This window comes from Melospiza melodia, chromosome 29 (assembly GCF_035770615.1).
Source record: "Melospiza melodia melodia isolate bMelMel2 chromosome 29, bMelMel2.pri, whole genome shotgun sequence".
NCBI classification, from domain to species: Eukaryota; Metazoa; Chordata; class Aves; order Passeriformes; family Passerellidae; genus Melospiza; species Melospiza melodia.
Window position 1 is genome coordinate 4898097 of NC_086222.1, and position 16896 is coordinate 4914992.

Sequence of the window (16896 nt, forward strand, 5' to 3'; positions counted from 1 at the left end):
GGTATTGGCACTCCTAGAGGACCTGAGAGGGCAGTGAGAGGCATTGCTCTGCAAGGGAAATGCCATTTTAAATAACAGCAGTATGTCACAGGAAGGGGAAAAACCCATGGGCTACAGCATTGCTCTGGCTTTAAATTATACCATAGGAGAATAAAAATAAAAGAGAGGAAGACAGAGAGAGAGGCCAGGAGGAAAAAGAATTGCCATTGTTTTACCAAGCAGATGGGAAAGTTCAGGGGATCAGAAAAAGACTATTATTATCTTGACTCGACCGAGAGAAGATGGGAAAGGAAGAGGCATTTTTTTTCCCTGCAGTGAGGAATGCTGTGGCTGAAGTAATTTCAGCAAAGAGTCGGAAGGAAACGATGCCATCAGCTCGGGGTAGCACCCAAGTTACCCCCACAGCCTGGACACGCCACCATGATTTGGCCTTTTGTCCCCTTTCCCAGCAGTTACACCACATCCCGTGCTTCTATTGCAAGGCCAGGGAGGGGTAACCAGGGCACACATTTCTCACCACCTCCAGCTGCAGCAACGTGCCAGATGTCCTGCCAGATGTGCCCACTGCCAGTGGCGCTGCAGCTGTGGGCACCCCTCCATGGCACTGCTGGTCCCACAACCTTCCCAGCCTCGGGGCATGACCACCTGCCACAACTACCCAAATTTCTGCTTCCTTGTCCCAGAAACCCTTTGCTTGCCTACAAGACATTAAATATCCTAAATACACAGCAAATTTCCTGCTAGCTGTTTAACATGGGCAGAACATGATTTTTTTTCCTCCCCAAATTCATGTGAAAAACCCTTTTTCTGTGTCTGCAGTGGTGCTACAGCTCCGTGGCTATAGCTTCACTGTTATTCTCCAGCTTGGTGTAAGGCAGTTGAGCCACTCTGGCTCTCCTTGCCCTTACAAGCCCAGTAGCATTTCTCAGTCTCCTCAGAGACAAGGAGACTCTTTTTCTACCCATATTCAGGCCAGGGGAAGGGCACAGCCCTGAGGCCCATGGCAGTGACCGAGCACAGACATCAACAACTGAATTACAAACTGGGGCAAACACTGGTGCAGCATCTTCTCTGACAAGTGTCAAGGTGATGGGACAGGGAAACAAGGAGGTGAGTGTAGGTCAGTCCTGTCAGAGCATCCTTCACCCACCACATCCCTCCTTAAAGCCTCTTTGCCACTCAATTTCCTCCCTTTCCCTCTATCCTCACTTCCTCTCCTCCTCTTTTCCCTCTCCCTCTCTCTGCCATGTGGTTTTTCCCTCAGTCCCCCCACTTTGCCTTGTCAATACCCATTCTCTCCTGCACCCCTGGGACACAGAGAGGGGCTGGCAACCTGCCCTGCTTAATCCCAGGGCCACTGACTCCTTGGGCACTTAATATTCACGACAGAGAGAAACATTTCATGGCGAATTGGACGCACATTCAACTGGAAATGGAAATTTTATGACTCTTCTCACTCAGCACAGCAGATTACACCAGCTGAGAAAACATGGAAGCAAATGAACAACCTGTGAACTGTAAAGTATATTAATAATGAAATCACAGCCCGGGAAATGAAGGCTTTATTCTGTTTATATTCTGCTCCATTAATGGAGAGTGCTCGAAGAAGCTCCACCCCATTAGCTGGCAATCTGTGCCCCGGGAAGAGCACAGGGATGGTGGGGGAATGGTGGCACTGGGCAAAATCCTCCTTCCCTCTGGGAAGTTTGGCTCAAAGCATTTCCTTGTGCTTCCTCCATCTATGGACAGTGGGGGTGGGTGAACATGGGGGTTATCTTTGGTGCCCTATCCCGTGCAAGCTTGGGAACAAGGTTATAAGGCAAAGCATGAAGCAAATGGTGATGCCAGGAAAAAAAAAAAAAGAACAAATTTTGGGGGAAATCAGCTCCAAAACCACAAGGAGACACCCAGCAAGGAACTGGCACTGGGAAAGCCATTCACAGAGAGCCGTACGTGCTTTCTCTTTGGGCTGCTCATTCCCATGTCCTGCCTGCTGTGTTTGAATATCCCCACCTCTCCAGCATCCTTCCCACCCCTCATCACCACATCCCATTTCTCCAGGGATGGAAGCACTTGTGCACCCACAGCCCCAAAGCCACACTGATGGCCACAAACTGAGCCAAGCCCACAGGACTTGTGCAAATAAATATTTCAGTGCTACTACCCAGCACATAGCCCTGTCCTTGGCTCAGCAGACCTGGGCCACGTGTGACACAGCCCAGCCAGGCTCTCTCCTTCCTGAAAACAACAGCAGCAGCTTATGCAAAGCACATCACGGGAGCTAAAAAGAGCCAGAGCAGAGTTTTCTATAGCTGGAGCGACCTGGTGTTGACAGAATGGGGACGCATTTCCACAGCTCAGATTTTTATAATAATACCTCAAGGGAGTCGCTGGCAAAGTTTGGCCCAAATATAATTAGTTTGCACAGCTATTAGGGGTTGATAAAAGGTTTTAATTTGTGTGGAGATCTCTTGAATCTCAGACACTCCTGTCCCTTGCTCTTCCCCAGGCCAGCTGAATGAAAGGAGAGTCCCAGGCAGGGAGCGACACAAAGCCACGCATTTATCAGGGAAACAGGGAGTTGTGTTCAGCAAGAAAGAAGAGATGGAAAATCCAACAAAAAGCTGACATTGCTGGTGTGTTGGGCTTTGTCCTCTTTGTCCCACCAGGCCATTAACACATCCCATTCTTCCTGCAGGGAGATGCCATGCAGAGCACAGATCGGGGCATTTGCAACTCCTCAGTGGTCTCACCTTTGTGGGAAAGGTGGTCAGGGACCAAGGGGATAAGACACAGGACAAAATTTGGGGGTGCAGGCAGAGCTTCCTGTTTTTGCCCCGTATTAGGCCAGCAGGCAGCTGCTTCCCCAAACTGTGATAAGGAGCAGACCCCTCTCTGCCTCTGGCAGACTGGGAAAGTGTGACATTGCAAAGCTGCATTTAGGGAATGTCTTGAAACCAAGAGGTTTTTTTCCCCTCCTTTTTTAAGGGAAAGACATTGCCTCATTTGTAGCTGGAAGGGGTCTTGTTATTTTTGTACCAAGATGCATATTTTAGAGGTATCTATGCCAAATATGCAAAATCAGCTCCAAGAGTTCATTTCCACCATGCAGGGAGCCAAAAATATTACTTTTATACACATAAAAGTACATAATCTCCCATTGCTTTGAACAAGCAGGAGGAACTAGGGTGCATCAGGAAGGGAAATGCTAAAAGAAGCTCCCCACATGTCACGCTAACCAAGTTTTAGTCATTCCTTGGCGAAAGAACAACCTGGAGCTCATGAAATTATTCCACCAGATTCTGTCCCCTGCTGGGCCACATCCCTCTCCCATGGGAGATGATGGAGAATCTGCTGGCACTTCACAGACTGAATATTCCCTCTGATCCCCCTGTCAGGATATTGCTGGTGGTCATATGGGTCCACACTCTTCTCAAGCAACCCATAGCAATGCCAGTTGCCTCCATCACCACAACCACACAAAAAAACAGGGTCCATCCAAAAGTCCTGCTTCTCCATGGCCACTTCATCCTATTTATTTCTCCTGTTTGTATACCCTACATGATACAAGCAGAGTTGGACCACTGCTGACCATTTGCCCAGCTGCTCTGTCTGGCAAACATTGATTAAAGGAGTATCAAAAGTGGTGGCAGATTTACAGGTTAACAATGATTTAGTGGAGAGCACCGGAGCCAAATTAATGCTGGCTGTAATGTAGTTTACCTCATTAAACAATGCACACCAAGATCCTGTCTGTTGTAAAACAATTGGTCTCTGAAGCCTAGTGTTCATCTTCCAGGGTTGCTGGGAGATAATAAATGGGTAATATTCCGGTGATAATGGTAATGGAGTCACGGCTCAGAGCTAATATTATGGCAAAGCAGTAATTATTTCAACAGTAAACAAGGGGATGGTTGAGCTGCCGACAGGATTGGAACCAGTTGAAATGCTCCAGTTAATACAGTGGAGCCCAGGCCTGCAACTGCCCCTAGGAAGGAGGACAAGGTGCTTGGCCATCAGTTGACCCTCTTCTGAGTCACCCAGACACCAAAAGATAGGAGGGACATATGCAGTAAAGTGAGGTAGGACAGTATGTACAACATGTTGGCCATCCCAACCCATCCTATCCAAACCCATCCCATCCCATCCCAACCAGCAGCTCAGGCTGGGCTCTGTGCTCCATCACACAGCAGGAGCACTCGCTTCCCTCCTTTGACACACCACTCATGTTGGCTCAAAGCAAATCTCCAAAGCAGAAAAGAGGCAGAGCAGAGACACAAAACCCAGGATGAACACAGAAGGAGCCTTACATGAACCATCTGCTCCCTCTGAGAGGTATTTCCCTGCTAAAGGGCCCAGCAGAGGACAGAGGCGCTCTGGTCCTCCCAGTAATGAGGTGACATGAGGGCAGGCTAATGGGAGCAATCTCACAGCACGTGCAGCTGATCAGGGGAGGAACAAGGCAGCACAAAAGCAGGCAGAGATTTTCCCACCCAAGAGGATCCCCCTTCTCCCTGTGCCTCCCAGCTGGGCTCCAGATCTGATGTCCAGCCTATAAATATCCTCTGCCTCCTCTCCAGGGAGGATGAAGATGGCAGGCAATGTGCTCAATGGACAAACCTCTGAGACAGGAGGATGTCTCCCCTTCCCAGGTACAAGCACCTCTTCAAGCTGGATAATTTTTGCAGATGTTTGTCCTCTTGTTTTAAGCCTTGCCAAGAGCCAGGAAGAATCAATACACCCAAATACACCAGACTTCTCCCAGAGTCCCTTTGCTGGTTTGCTGTTGATGTATAGACAGATGATCTCATGAGACCTCTGCCACATCAGGCCACCGTGTCTCATCTATCTTAAGTGTGTATACGAGCTGTGATTACTGCTGCCTCTGAGTGCCTCACGTCTGGAATGTGTTTATCCTCCTGCAGCTCTGTGAGACAAGGGACTGCGATTGTTCCTCTTCCAGGGAGGCCACGGAGGTTAAACGGGCTGATCATGGGCGATATCCTGGATGTGGCCACATCAGGATCCTCCAGGCACCTCCCCAGTGTCTGCCTGGTAGCCCTGAGGCATCACCTGCCCCACAAATGACAGCTCAGGACTCCAGCTCTGCACGGGATCCAGCTTTCAGCACCCAGCTTAATCCTGAGATTAATGAGGGATTCCCACCACAAAGACCTCTCGATCAGACCTCTTACAAGTAAATACACCATCAGCCAAACCATAATGTTTTCCTACCCTGGCAGCCACTGTCTTAAGCCTCACACCAGAATCCATCATACTACAGCAATAATCAAAAAGCAATTAGATAAAACCATGGCAGAAAAGTCCATCAAGGGTCATTAAGGATGACGACTTGGATGCAGCCTCTGGCTCGGGATGTCTGTGTGTGGCAGAGCGGTGCTGGATGAGCCAGTGGAGGGATCTGCATGCACACACCCAGTTTTACACCCTCTCCTTGTGCCTCTGGCCCGGCCATGGCACAATAACCCCACTTGTCTGCCCACACAGCCCTCCTCATCATTGCTGCTAAATGGTGCCTGCTCCTCCTGGGACAGAGGCTGCTGAGCCTCCATTCCTCCTGGAAGATCCCTCACTTCAATTCCTTGGCACATTTCCCAAGCTTAATGGGAGGCATGACTAGTTTTGTGTCTGCAGCACAGATAAATATCCCCTGGACAGCTCAACGTGGTGCCACTCTCTGTGCCAGTGCCTTGGCGTCACCCTGAGCCCGGTGGCCCGGCGTGCTGTGCTTTATCCCCGCCAAGAAACCTCAGCCTTCATCCACTGAGAGATGAAAACTGGCCCGACAATATGACAATCGCCATGACAACATCAGTTACCCCCCCAAAATAAATAAAAAGCCCAGTAACTATGGAAACACCTGAGTGACCAAAACCAGGCTATTAACTAGAAGACCTTGCTGCAGTTTACAGACAGCATCAGCACACGAGGCTGGGGACTGTAATCCAGCCAAAGACTCAGAAACACAGACATGCTCTGCACCTAAGGGTGCAAAATGGATGTTTATGGGCACACATAGACCCCTGAGTCCAAGTCTATGCAACTTCTCCCTCCTCTGGGGACATGCTGCTGCCTTCATGCCAAGTGTTACATCCAGACCACTGTTCTGTACATAATTCTTTCACTCTTTGCCTCTTTTTCTCCCTCCATTTGTCCCCAAGATGCCTCTCTTAATTGCCATGCCAAGGGTCTGGGCCCCACAAGGGTACCAAGAAGGGATGGAGCTGCCCCGTCCCATGGCACATCTTGGCACCTCGCAGCAGTTTCACAGAGCTGAGTTTTGAAGCCCCAGTGCCTGGCAGCTCTGCTGGTACTTGTGATGCCAGCTGGAGCATCCAAGCCCAGGACAGAGCCTCTAAGCTGTTAAGCCTCCTCTGCTGAGGCAGAAGAAGCTGTGACTCCAGCAGCTTCACTTCCTTTTCCACCTCAATCTGTTCAGCTGCATTAACAGGAGTTGCTGTGAGTTAATACAGCATTACTGGGAGGGGAAATGAAATAAGACAGAGAGACCTGAGGCAGAGGGACAGAAGACAGGCTGGATCACACCTTATTTGGACTGGCCACAGGCTCACAAAACATTTCTCCAGAGTCAGAAGCCTACTTTTGTTCATGCAGGAGGATGAGGATGGGCACAGGTAGGACCAAGGTCTGAGAACTAATGGAGGCACCAACAGGGCCAACATACCTGCATTTCTCAAAATCAGAAGCAGAAAATTCTCTTGCTCAGGTCCACTGAGCTCTTGAGTTATAGCATGAACTTGATCTCATCCCAGCTGCAGGAACTCCTCCAGCCCCCAAACCAAGGAGAGCTTCCAAAATGGGTTTCACAACTCCAAGAACATGGCAACAGCTGCAGGCAGCCAAATTCAGCAGAGTTTACCAGGCCAAGCCACTGAATGCAAATTCATTGGAGCAGAGACAGAAGAGCCAAGCAGTCAGAGGAGCCTGGAGTGGCTGGCACAGGGTCTCAAGTGAGATGAGTCACCAGGGAGCTGAGCTGCTCTTGGTGTATATCCTCTGAAAGGCCTTCCCATGCACTCCCTGGTGAGCAAACACTTATTTGCTCCATTTCCCACCAAGAGGTGCACTGTGTGCTCACAGGTACCAAGGAAATAATAAAAACTGTGCAGTGCCTTTGCACAGAACAGCACTCACCAGGGTCAGCTTGGGGAGCAGTCCTTCAGCTCCTGGTGGGGCTGTGCCTGGCACACACAGGGCTGGCGCAGCCTGTGCCAAGCAGCACTGCTGAGAGCCAATTCCCCACCCACTGTGTGAACTCAAATTATGCACCAGCATTCTCTCAAACAATTCTCCCTTGTCCCTTTTCTCCACCACTTCATGAGAAATGGAGGAAGATGGTGAGAAGGAACAGGAGGCAGCTTGCTCAAAACTTCCCATGGGATGAGTAGAAGAACAACAACCAAGAGGGGCCAGCAGCAAGCTTTGGGTATTGCTTGGCCCTGGCACTCTGAATTAGAATGAATCCTACATCCCAGATCTGCTATAGCACTTCTATGCATTTTCTCTGGTTCTCATTTCCGTCCTCACACTCCTGATCTTCATCTTTGCTGCGTGTGGTGAATGCAAAATGGAGAAGTAGAGGTTCCCCTTGGTGGCTTGTCAGACCTAGAAACAGAGGAGCTGCCCACAGAGATGGGCAGCCATGGAAGTTGTCCTGGGCCACCTCTGGGCTCATCACCCTCCATCAGCAGGAGACCAGGCTCTGGTAAATCTCTGTGATCATTTGTTCCCTTTGAGTTTTGAAAGCAGAATGCCTAATCATGGCCAAAATCAGGAAAGAGCTGCTGCTGCAAATTACACAGCGCCACAGGTAATTTCTGATTAGCTCACTCTTCCTCTCCTGGTGCATCCTCAGTTTCCATAGCAGCTAAGTCCTAAGTAAAATGGAAACATCTGGTTCAAGCGCATGTAAAGATTCCCTGGGGAAAAAAAGCTGCTGGATGGCAGCAAACAGAGAAAATAGCCTTGGTGAAAGACAGAGGCATCAGGAGCTGGGAGCCTGGTTAGGACAGGACGGATGGCATGTGGGAGAAGGCAGCAAGGGGCACATGAGTGGGAGACAAGGGTTCTGGGGAGCAGGAGGGGATGTAGGAAGGAGAGCGGGGCTGTGGCAAAACAAGATGCTTGTGAAAAACAGGTACTGAGGAGGCTGAGCAAAACAAAAATATGTTGTCAGGGTAGACAAGGGGAAGAGTGGGAAGAAGCTTCAAGGTGGGAACGCATGGAGAGTGCCTCAACCGTAAATGTGAGAGCAACTTTGATTCCATAGAGAGATGCTCAGGGATGGAGAGGAGCACATGGATCCATGCAAAGACCCTGACCAAAGCCACCAGCTCAGAAGCAAGACCACCTAGAGTGAATAAGCCAAAACGTGCTCTGGGGGAATGGTTTGTAGACGCTCCTGACAAGGGAAGGGGCTGAGATGCCGCCAATTCAGCTCGCTCAGCCTGGGCTTTGCAGAGTGATGGATCTGGCCCAGCCGGTTGCTCCAGCACAGACAAATAGCAAAAAATCAATGGAGATGCAGCGAGACACCGCAGCCCTCATCAGGAGCTGGGCAGGCAGAGCAGCCACGGCGCCATCCGCCACTGCCGCCCCTGCGCCGGCTCCTTCGGCTGCCGGACAGCCTGGCCGGGCATCCCCAAGGAGAGCTTGAGGCAGATGTCTGGAACAACAGCCCACGTTGGTAAAACCCCAGGGGAAACAGGACTCTGAGGCGGAACTGAAGCGCTTAGACAGGATCAGAGGATCAGAGGCAGGCGTTGCCACTTGGCCGCACGGCTCATCCCAGCCCGAGCCTCCGGATCTCACCCCCGGCTCACCCACGAGAGCCTTGCACCCGCCTGGGAATAACAGGGCAGCAGAACGCAAAACAAGTGCCAAAAAGCAGCTGGGAAAGGGGGGTGAAATTATACGGTCCTGCACGCCTGGGAATTTGCTTCCCAGCAGTCACACCCACACAGTTCTGCTGAGGGTTTGCTTACCAATTAACAAGGCCACCAATTAATGCTTCATGTGTTTTCCTGCTCATTTGCACTATTTACAATCCCCCTTTGAAGCAACCTGTAAGAATTGCCTGAAAAATTTTCAAAACATGGCCAGACAAGCACGTTCAATGTGCAATGTGAGTGGCCCATGCAGAACTCCACGATTCTTGTGTCTCCCTTCCAACAGAGAGTATCCCCTGATTCTATAAATCTCTAAGCACAACAACCCCAACCTGGCACCTACAGCCAGTCTTCCACAGGACAAAAACCATCAACTCCTCTTCCAGACCACCAGGATGGAAGTTCCTCCACCAAAGTCACTAAGTCCTGTGTTGAATCACATCTTTTTGGTGCATTTCACCTTCTCCTGGCAACAGAACGAGCCACCGACCCCTCCCCAGCCGCTCACAAAGAGTGCTGTGCCCTTCCCAAAATATTTCAGATAGTGTTTGGTTCTTACCTTTGGGTGAGATGTGTCTCCAGGTGATTGTTGGGTCTGGCCTGCCCGTGGCTATGCAGGTGAGGCTGACGTTGCCACCCTCATTGATGGAGATGTCAGAAGAGATCTCGGTGATTTTTGGAGACACTGCAATGATGCAAAGAGGAGAAGGAAAATTAAATTGGTGCTGCTTCAACTCAAATCTTAGACTGTGGGTGAAGGAGGCTGAATTTCCATCCTCCCTCAGCTTTGACAATTTTTGCAGTAGTCCATCAGTCTCATCTGACTTGGCAAGAACAAACAGGGAAAAGAGGAGGCAGAGAAGACACAGCTGAAGTGGGAAGAAACTGTAGCCAGAGGGGATTCAGTCATTTTAGGGAGGCTCGAGAAACTCCTCCGTGGTGTGAGACAGTACTTCTTCCTACCCCACTTCCAGCATTCCTTGTGTTGTCCTAGCCATGACAAACCCTTCCCAGCAGAGCTGCATCATCCTGAGGAAATATGATTGTTTCCTTCAAACTCCTGCAGCTTTTCCTCCCTGCCAGGTCCCTGCAAGCACAGGAGCACCAAGAGGAGCTGGGCATGAAGAGAGAATCTGCTGAGGAGCCTCTAAGGTTGACCTCCCTGCAAAGGGAGGGAAATTCTGTGGGGATGAAAAACAACCCCCTGCAATGGCACTGCCATCCAGAGCATGTAGGAGTGAATCAGATACAGGAGGGGACACAGGTGATGAGGAGGGGGCTGGGAAGGGATGAGGATCAAGCAGGGAGCACTCAGCTCCTGCTGCTGCATGAGCAGAGGACATGACGTGGCTGCTGGGGAGGGCTGGGAGATCTTCTGGTGGGGATGTAGGAGGGAAAAGCATCACCTGCTGTTATCAGCCTGCACCTGCAGAATATAATAAAGACTGTCACCTTCTCAGGTTTATTTCCAGACTTTCTCCAGAGCCTAGCAGGCACTGGCACCCTGCTGCAGTGCTTTGCAGGACAGCCACAAATCACCCATACCTTCCACCCTTGCTGGGACAGCCAGATTCATCACCCCACATGGGGCTGCAGCCCAACACCCCAAATCCTGGCTTGGACCCCACTCCTGGGGCCCAAAATCCCAAATCCTGGCTTGGACCCCACTCCTGGGGCTCCCTCCCCTGCCTCTCCCCACCTCCCACACCCTCCTGGGCTGCGCCAAGGCGGAATGACTGCAATGGCCTTGCACGCAATGCCTCTGCTGTGCAGGTAAGTAATTTATTGATCCGTAAAGCACTCCAAGACGCTCTGGAAGGGATTATGTCATGCCAGTGCCGTGCAATAAAATAAAAAATGATGGATTTTTTGTGAACATGATGGTGATTTAGGGTTTGTAGTTGGAAGTGTAGTTAAAGTACATTTTAAGTGGAAATCAAGGTGGGTAATGAATTATTCTCTGTTTTGAAGGGCTTCTGGGAGTTCATTTTTTTGCTGCTCTGGGCATGATGGCTAATCTGCTAATCATGCACTAGAGAACAGCTCTGGATCAGCTGCTCCCAAAGAGAGGGGGCTCTGGGGCAGGACATTGGAGGGCACAAAGACAACACCTAAAAATATTAATATGCTTCAGTGTCACTAAGGGGACAGCACATTCCTCATGGGACCACTCAGAGATGGGAATGCTCTGCCCATGGCCAGGTCCATTGAGGAGATGCAATTAATTACAATGTCGTTATGCCTGCCCCACTGTGTTCCTGGTGAGGCTGGGACTGCCAGCCAGGAAATCCAAGTGTGCTCTAAAAACACAGATTGTGTGGTCTCCACAACAAAAACAGGCTAAGGGGCTTTTACCATGGTCATTTTGGAGAGGTGGGAAGAGCCAAGAAGAGGCACAGTGATCGCCCACCTTTGCCTAGGAAGCAGCAAGAGCTTCCAGCCCTAAGTCCCAAAAAAACAAAAGCAATATCCATCATCTTTAATGTGCTGTTTGCTGCATCACAGAGGAACCTTTCTGATGTTTTTAACTGCTGAATCCACATCGACCCAATTCAGCTTGTTTTGCAGAGGCTTTAAAAAAAGCAAGTCAGACGTTACACTGCTACTCTGGGACTGCACAGACCCACTTTTACCTACCCAGGCGAGAGACAAAAATCAACTGACCAGGTTATAAAACATAATTAAAACAATTTAAACTTGGCTTTGATTGATGGGACAAGGGGGAATGCCTTTAACCTGAGGAGGGTTGATGTAGAACAGGTATAAGTTTTTTACAATGAGTGCTGTGAGGTTTTGGCATAGGTTGCCCAGAGAAGCTGTGGCTGCCCCATCCCTGGAACTGCTCAAGGCCAGGCTGGACAGGGCTTGGAGCAGTCTGGGAGAGTGGAAGGCGTCCCTGCCCACAGCAGGGGATGGAACTAGAGGGTCTTTAAGGTCCCTTTCAACTCTAACCTTTCCATAATTCTATAAAAAGCAGCTCAAACTGTTCATGCAACAGGGCAAAAGTTCACCATACTCTGGCAAGCTCAGGACACTGTGAGGGAGATGCAATTTACTGTGGCCCATCTGGAGTGAGAAGAGGCAAGAACATCTGGGAAGCAAACCAGAGAAACGTCACTGAAGCTGTTAACTAAGTCTGGAATTGTCTATGCAGTGGTAGGATTTAACACGGTGGTTATTGTATGCTCATTAAATATTTGAATATTTTACTGCACAAACTATTCCAAATGCCTTTCTAGAGACACAACAGGTGTTTGTAAGGCTTTTACCAGACTAGAGAGGGAAATCTTAATAAACAAATGATCCAAGTATATATTGAATATTATTTAACAGTCACTGGCATTTCCATTCCCTCTGCATTAAAGGACTTTCACCAGCACTTGGCATTTCTGCAGCAGTGGGGCAGAGGAGACATTTCCTGTGCCGAAAGCAGGACGCAGATGGAGCTGTGCCCCTTTGGGAATGAATAAATAAATAAAGCTAAGTAAATGCAGGCTTCCCAGGCGGGAACCCTCTCCTTGCGGGCAGTCCTTTTGTGTTCAGCATCTCTCTTGCTCGGGAGTGATTAAACATGGCAGTGTTGGCCAAGCTGCTCCGGTGACACTGCACAGATTTCCCCACAGGCAGGCTGGTGCTTTATTGATCCATCTCTTTCTTTTTTCCCCCTCCATCTTCACCACAGCTCTGGGGAAGGTCTTTGGGTGCTCTCAGCCCCCCACAGGTGCCCTGGGCATGCCCCCAGCTCGCCCCAATGTGGTGCACAAAAGGAGTCCCCAGGACAGAAAGCAGCTTGCTTAAATATTTAACCAAAGCATATGGTGAGCTGCACGTTTGAGGGTGCTCAGGCAGGTGATAGATGTCTTTCTGGATCCAAGCATATGTGCCTGCCGACACACATCTATTCCCTGGCGCACAGACACCCTCCTGCCACTGGCACAAACATATCCCTGCTCTGCTTTCACCTCCAAACACCCGCTCCTGCCAGAACAGGTGTGCAGCTCACAGATCCCATGCCTGCATCCCACGGCAGTGCTGCACACAGATCTTCACGTCCTGGGAACCTGGGGGGGCTCCCTGGGCATTCCTGCCACTCCTCTGCTGCCTCTCCCACAGCACCCACTGCAGCACTGAGGCCCTCCCTGATGATTCCTCCAGCTGCCTTTTACAGCTCATCCCAAAATGTATAACCATCACCAGCTTTGCTTTCTTGCTTGGGCCCTGCTACCTCCATTTCCATCATCATCAGCTCCCCATCCACCCTCCTGGAATGTACTGACTGTGCTGCTTGCCCAGGCTGCCCTCTCCCTGATCCCTTGTCCCCATCTCTGTCTCCTCACACCCCAGCACCCCAAATTTCAGCCACACACCAGGCTGAGGGGAGGGTGCTTCTGGAACAACCTCTCCACCTCAGACTGGCAAGGGGATTTCAAATCAAGTTGCCTATTCCTTCTTCAAGGAGCAACTGTATTTTTTTTGCCTTAAGCACCCCCGTTCTCCCAGTTTTGGGAGCCAAGCAATAGTGCAGAAAGACAGCTGTGATCTTTCCAGACCAGCAAACCCTTTCTGGTGTGGGAGTGAGGCAGAGCAGGTGTTTGCCCCAGCCAAGGGGTCTCAGCCCATGGCACAGCCTGGGAGAGAGTGCCCTGCTTCCCTTTCATAAAACATGCAAACCTCCATCTTCCAGCACGAGCAACATCTGCTCCAGATCAAAGGAAACAACAAAGAACAACTATAAAAGTGTCTGGAAGAAAGAAAAAGAGGGAGAGTCAGACTTGCGTTCTGCAGGCGATCTGTGATGTGCACTGGCATCTTTCTGATGCTTCTCCTGCTTCTCATAACAGCTTCTTGCTGCTGTCACACTCAGATTTCCCTGTGTTTTACAGAGTTTTCTGCCAAGGGTGCTGCCACTGGGATTGGGTGAGGGGGAGTCCTGGGTGTCCTATCCCTGCTCACAGCAATGCTGAGTCAAACCAAACCCACTCTCAGGCAATTGAGGGTCTGCCAAAGGTGGGGACCCAACGTCCAGCTCCAGGACTCCTCCAAGGTGTAACCAGAGCACTTTGTAGCTGCCAGCTCAGGAGAAGGTGCAGTGCTGGCTGCCACCTCCATGGTGCCTCCTCCCTCCTTTGTGTTTCAAAGCTTTCTGCCTTCAGGGAGCAAATTGAGAGCCCTGTGCCTTCAATTACAGGTGTATTATAATGGGCTTTTAAATCAGTTTGCGCTGCTCTAACACAATTATAGTTAAGAGAAAAGCAGAGAGGGCTTTGTCTTTCTGTCATATCATACTTCCATCATATCAGGAGCTGTTTTGAGCCTGTCCAAAGGTGTGAGGAAGGGCAGACACAGGCTCAGAGCCTGCTCAGTCACAAAGGTTTGTACATAAAACCCTTATGGGTGCCTATCCTGCTTCCCAGGGCTGCCTGGACCTCGTATTGGCATCACCACCCCTTTCACAGGTTCAGCACAGCTTCACCAAGGGACTGATCCCCTCTTCACAGACCTGGCAGCAGCCCAAGCCATGAAGAAAGAAGGCTGGAAACAAAGAGGACATACATAACGACCTTAATAAGCAATTAATAAATAACTAATGACAATTGCTCGTTCTAAAGCGAGGCGTAATGAGATGTGTCATACGGCACCGAATTGTGTCTAAATGATTTCCCAGCCAGGTAACAGATCCTGTTGCAGGGAAGCTTGGAGGACACGAGATTTTTTACGCCCGTCTCTGCAGCAGGTTATACAGCACAGCATCATAATAACTCAGAGGAGGAGGGGGAAACAAGACGTTCCCAATCATTCATTAGTAAAGTATTTGTGAACGCGGGTATAATTCACCACATAAACAGCAGGGTTTCTGCAGACAAACTTTATAGCTAAGTGCCAAAAGGGAGCCCAATCTGATTCCACTTACGACAGCATAAATCAGCACTACTACTGCAGTCAACAAGGGATACACCACAATAAACGTGGCACAATAGGAGAGTCGGGGCTCGAGCACAAGGATTTTTCCCTGATTTCTGGATGGGTCCAGGTCACAAGCCTGGATCAAGAGCAGCTCCTTAAGGAGTCAGGGTGTTGCCTCACTAGATTCACTCCCCTGTTTACAAGACTTTGAAGGGATCTGCATCATTTTTCCTAGCAAAATAAATGAAGAAAAAACCCTAACACCAAGCCCCACACCTGTGGGGAATCAAATCAGAGTTTCTTTGTATGGCTGTTAATAAGCATCTTTAAGAGGAGGCAGAATCCCTCTGTCAGGTTTGTGAGAGTTCTGTGTTCATGTTACAATGCCTGAAGGAAGATGTGGCACAGCTCTGGACTTCGCTGCCTCCTTTAAAATGAGTCTAATGATGCTGAGTGAAAAGAAAACAAGAAGAAAGATATGAAAGCAAAGTTTTTCCATTATTATCCATGAAGAAATGCAGCCAAACAAGGAGTGTTTGGCAGTTCAGCTCCCTGTCTAGACAGATCTCATTTTCAACTCCACACACGCTGCACGGATCTAGTTTCCAGTTTTTGCACCCCGAGCCACCTGGGATTCCCCCTGTAAGCCAAGCAACGCCTCATGAAAGGCAGAAAATTGAAGGATCTCGAATCCTTAAGACACCTGCATCATTTTTCCAGCATTATTGACACCTCTGCTCAAGGCACGACAGCCTCTCTCACAACTGCCTCCACGGTGACCATCAAAGTGACAGTGACTCTGTCACACCCTGCTCAGGGGACGTAGGGTCCCCAGCTCCTCTCATTCCACTGGGTACCAGTGAAATCTCCATCAGACCCTTGGGAAAATCCCTGTGTGGGGACGAGCCAGAGCGTGCTGACAGCACCCCAGAAAGTTTGAACGCGACTCGCGGCTAATACAAAGCTTGTCAAACCCATCACCTCGAAATGCTGAATGTCTTTATTAGATTCCTTTATCTCCCCCCAAGATCGGAGGGACACGACGAGATGATTCTCGGCGGAGATGTCATCATCCAGAAACTAATTAAAGGCTGCGCGGGAAGCCGGGCCACGCACACTCTGGAGAACAAAACGCATTAGCAACCCGAGCCGGGGAAAATATTACAAGTGAACTTCAGATCAGAAAGGGCGAGCGAGGGATTTCGCAGCAGCTCTCCTCTCCCCATTTTTCCTCACACTCATCCCTGTACTCCCTCGTCCTCCATAGGTGACCCCAGCTTGGAGATGATTAGGACGAGCCTGGGAGCTGGGGGATGCAGGCCAACAGAGGATCCTTTCCTCCACCCCGAGAGAAAAGCATGATTTGTGGAATTTCCTTTATTTTTAATCATAGAAAAGCATCCTTGCTGTGGGTCAATAAGTGCAGAGAAGGATGGATGCATGCTGGCTCTGCCAGAGTGCTCCTGGCAAAACCCTTGGTCTCGTTTGGTCTCATCTCTCCATCAATGTAATGACAAGAATTTCTCATCCTTGCAGGCTCATGAAAAAGACAACAACATAAGAAATTATAAGATACCCAGAACCTATAGCCACAGGAACTGGATGTGGGGGCATTTCTCCATGGGGACAGATGCACAGATCTAGTTTAGGACATGTCTCAAGTGGATGTACCTGCAAACAGCTGTTCCCAGCCAACCTGGAATCTCCAATGGACAGCAAATATCCATGTCATTTCTCATCTGATCCATCAACACACACTGTCCTGCTAAATCCTGCACAAACCCCCAGCTCCCCTCCCCACAACCAGCCAGAGTGGCCGTGCCTCACCCTCCTGCTCCCCACTCTGCTGCTGGAGAGCAGGGGGGGCTCTCCCTGTCTCCCCTGGCCATGCAGAGTGGGCATCACGCCAAGGGCTGAGCTAGCCAAACTGCCCTGTGCCACTTTACTCCTCAAAAAGGACCTGACAGGAACAAAGAAGCTCAAACATCCTTTCCAAAGATAAATCAGATGCTCTAATGCAGCCTGCATCTCCAATGAATATAGGGCAGGTGTCTCTGAAGTG

General features: G+C 49.9%; 1 protein-coding gene across 4 annotated transcripts in view; it reads right to left on the reverse strand.

The window, feature by feature from the left end:
• The window catches only part of LOC134430666 (protein CEPU-1), a 394229-nt gene that overhangs the window by 17712 nt on the left and 359621 nt on the right, over positions 1-16896 (reverse strand). For all 4 annotated transcript variants that reach the window (XM_063178488.1, XM_063178490.1, XM_063178489.1 and 1 more), the window contains one exon: positions 9490-9615. In XM_063178488.1, the coding sequence (XP_063034558.1) occupies positions 9490-9615 (126 nt within the window). The remainder of the gene's footprint in view (positions 1-9489; positions 9616-16896) is intronic.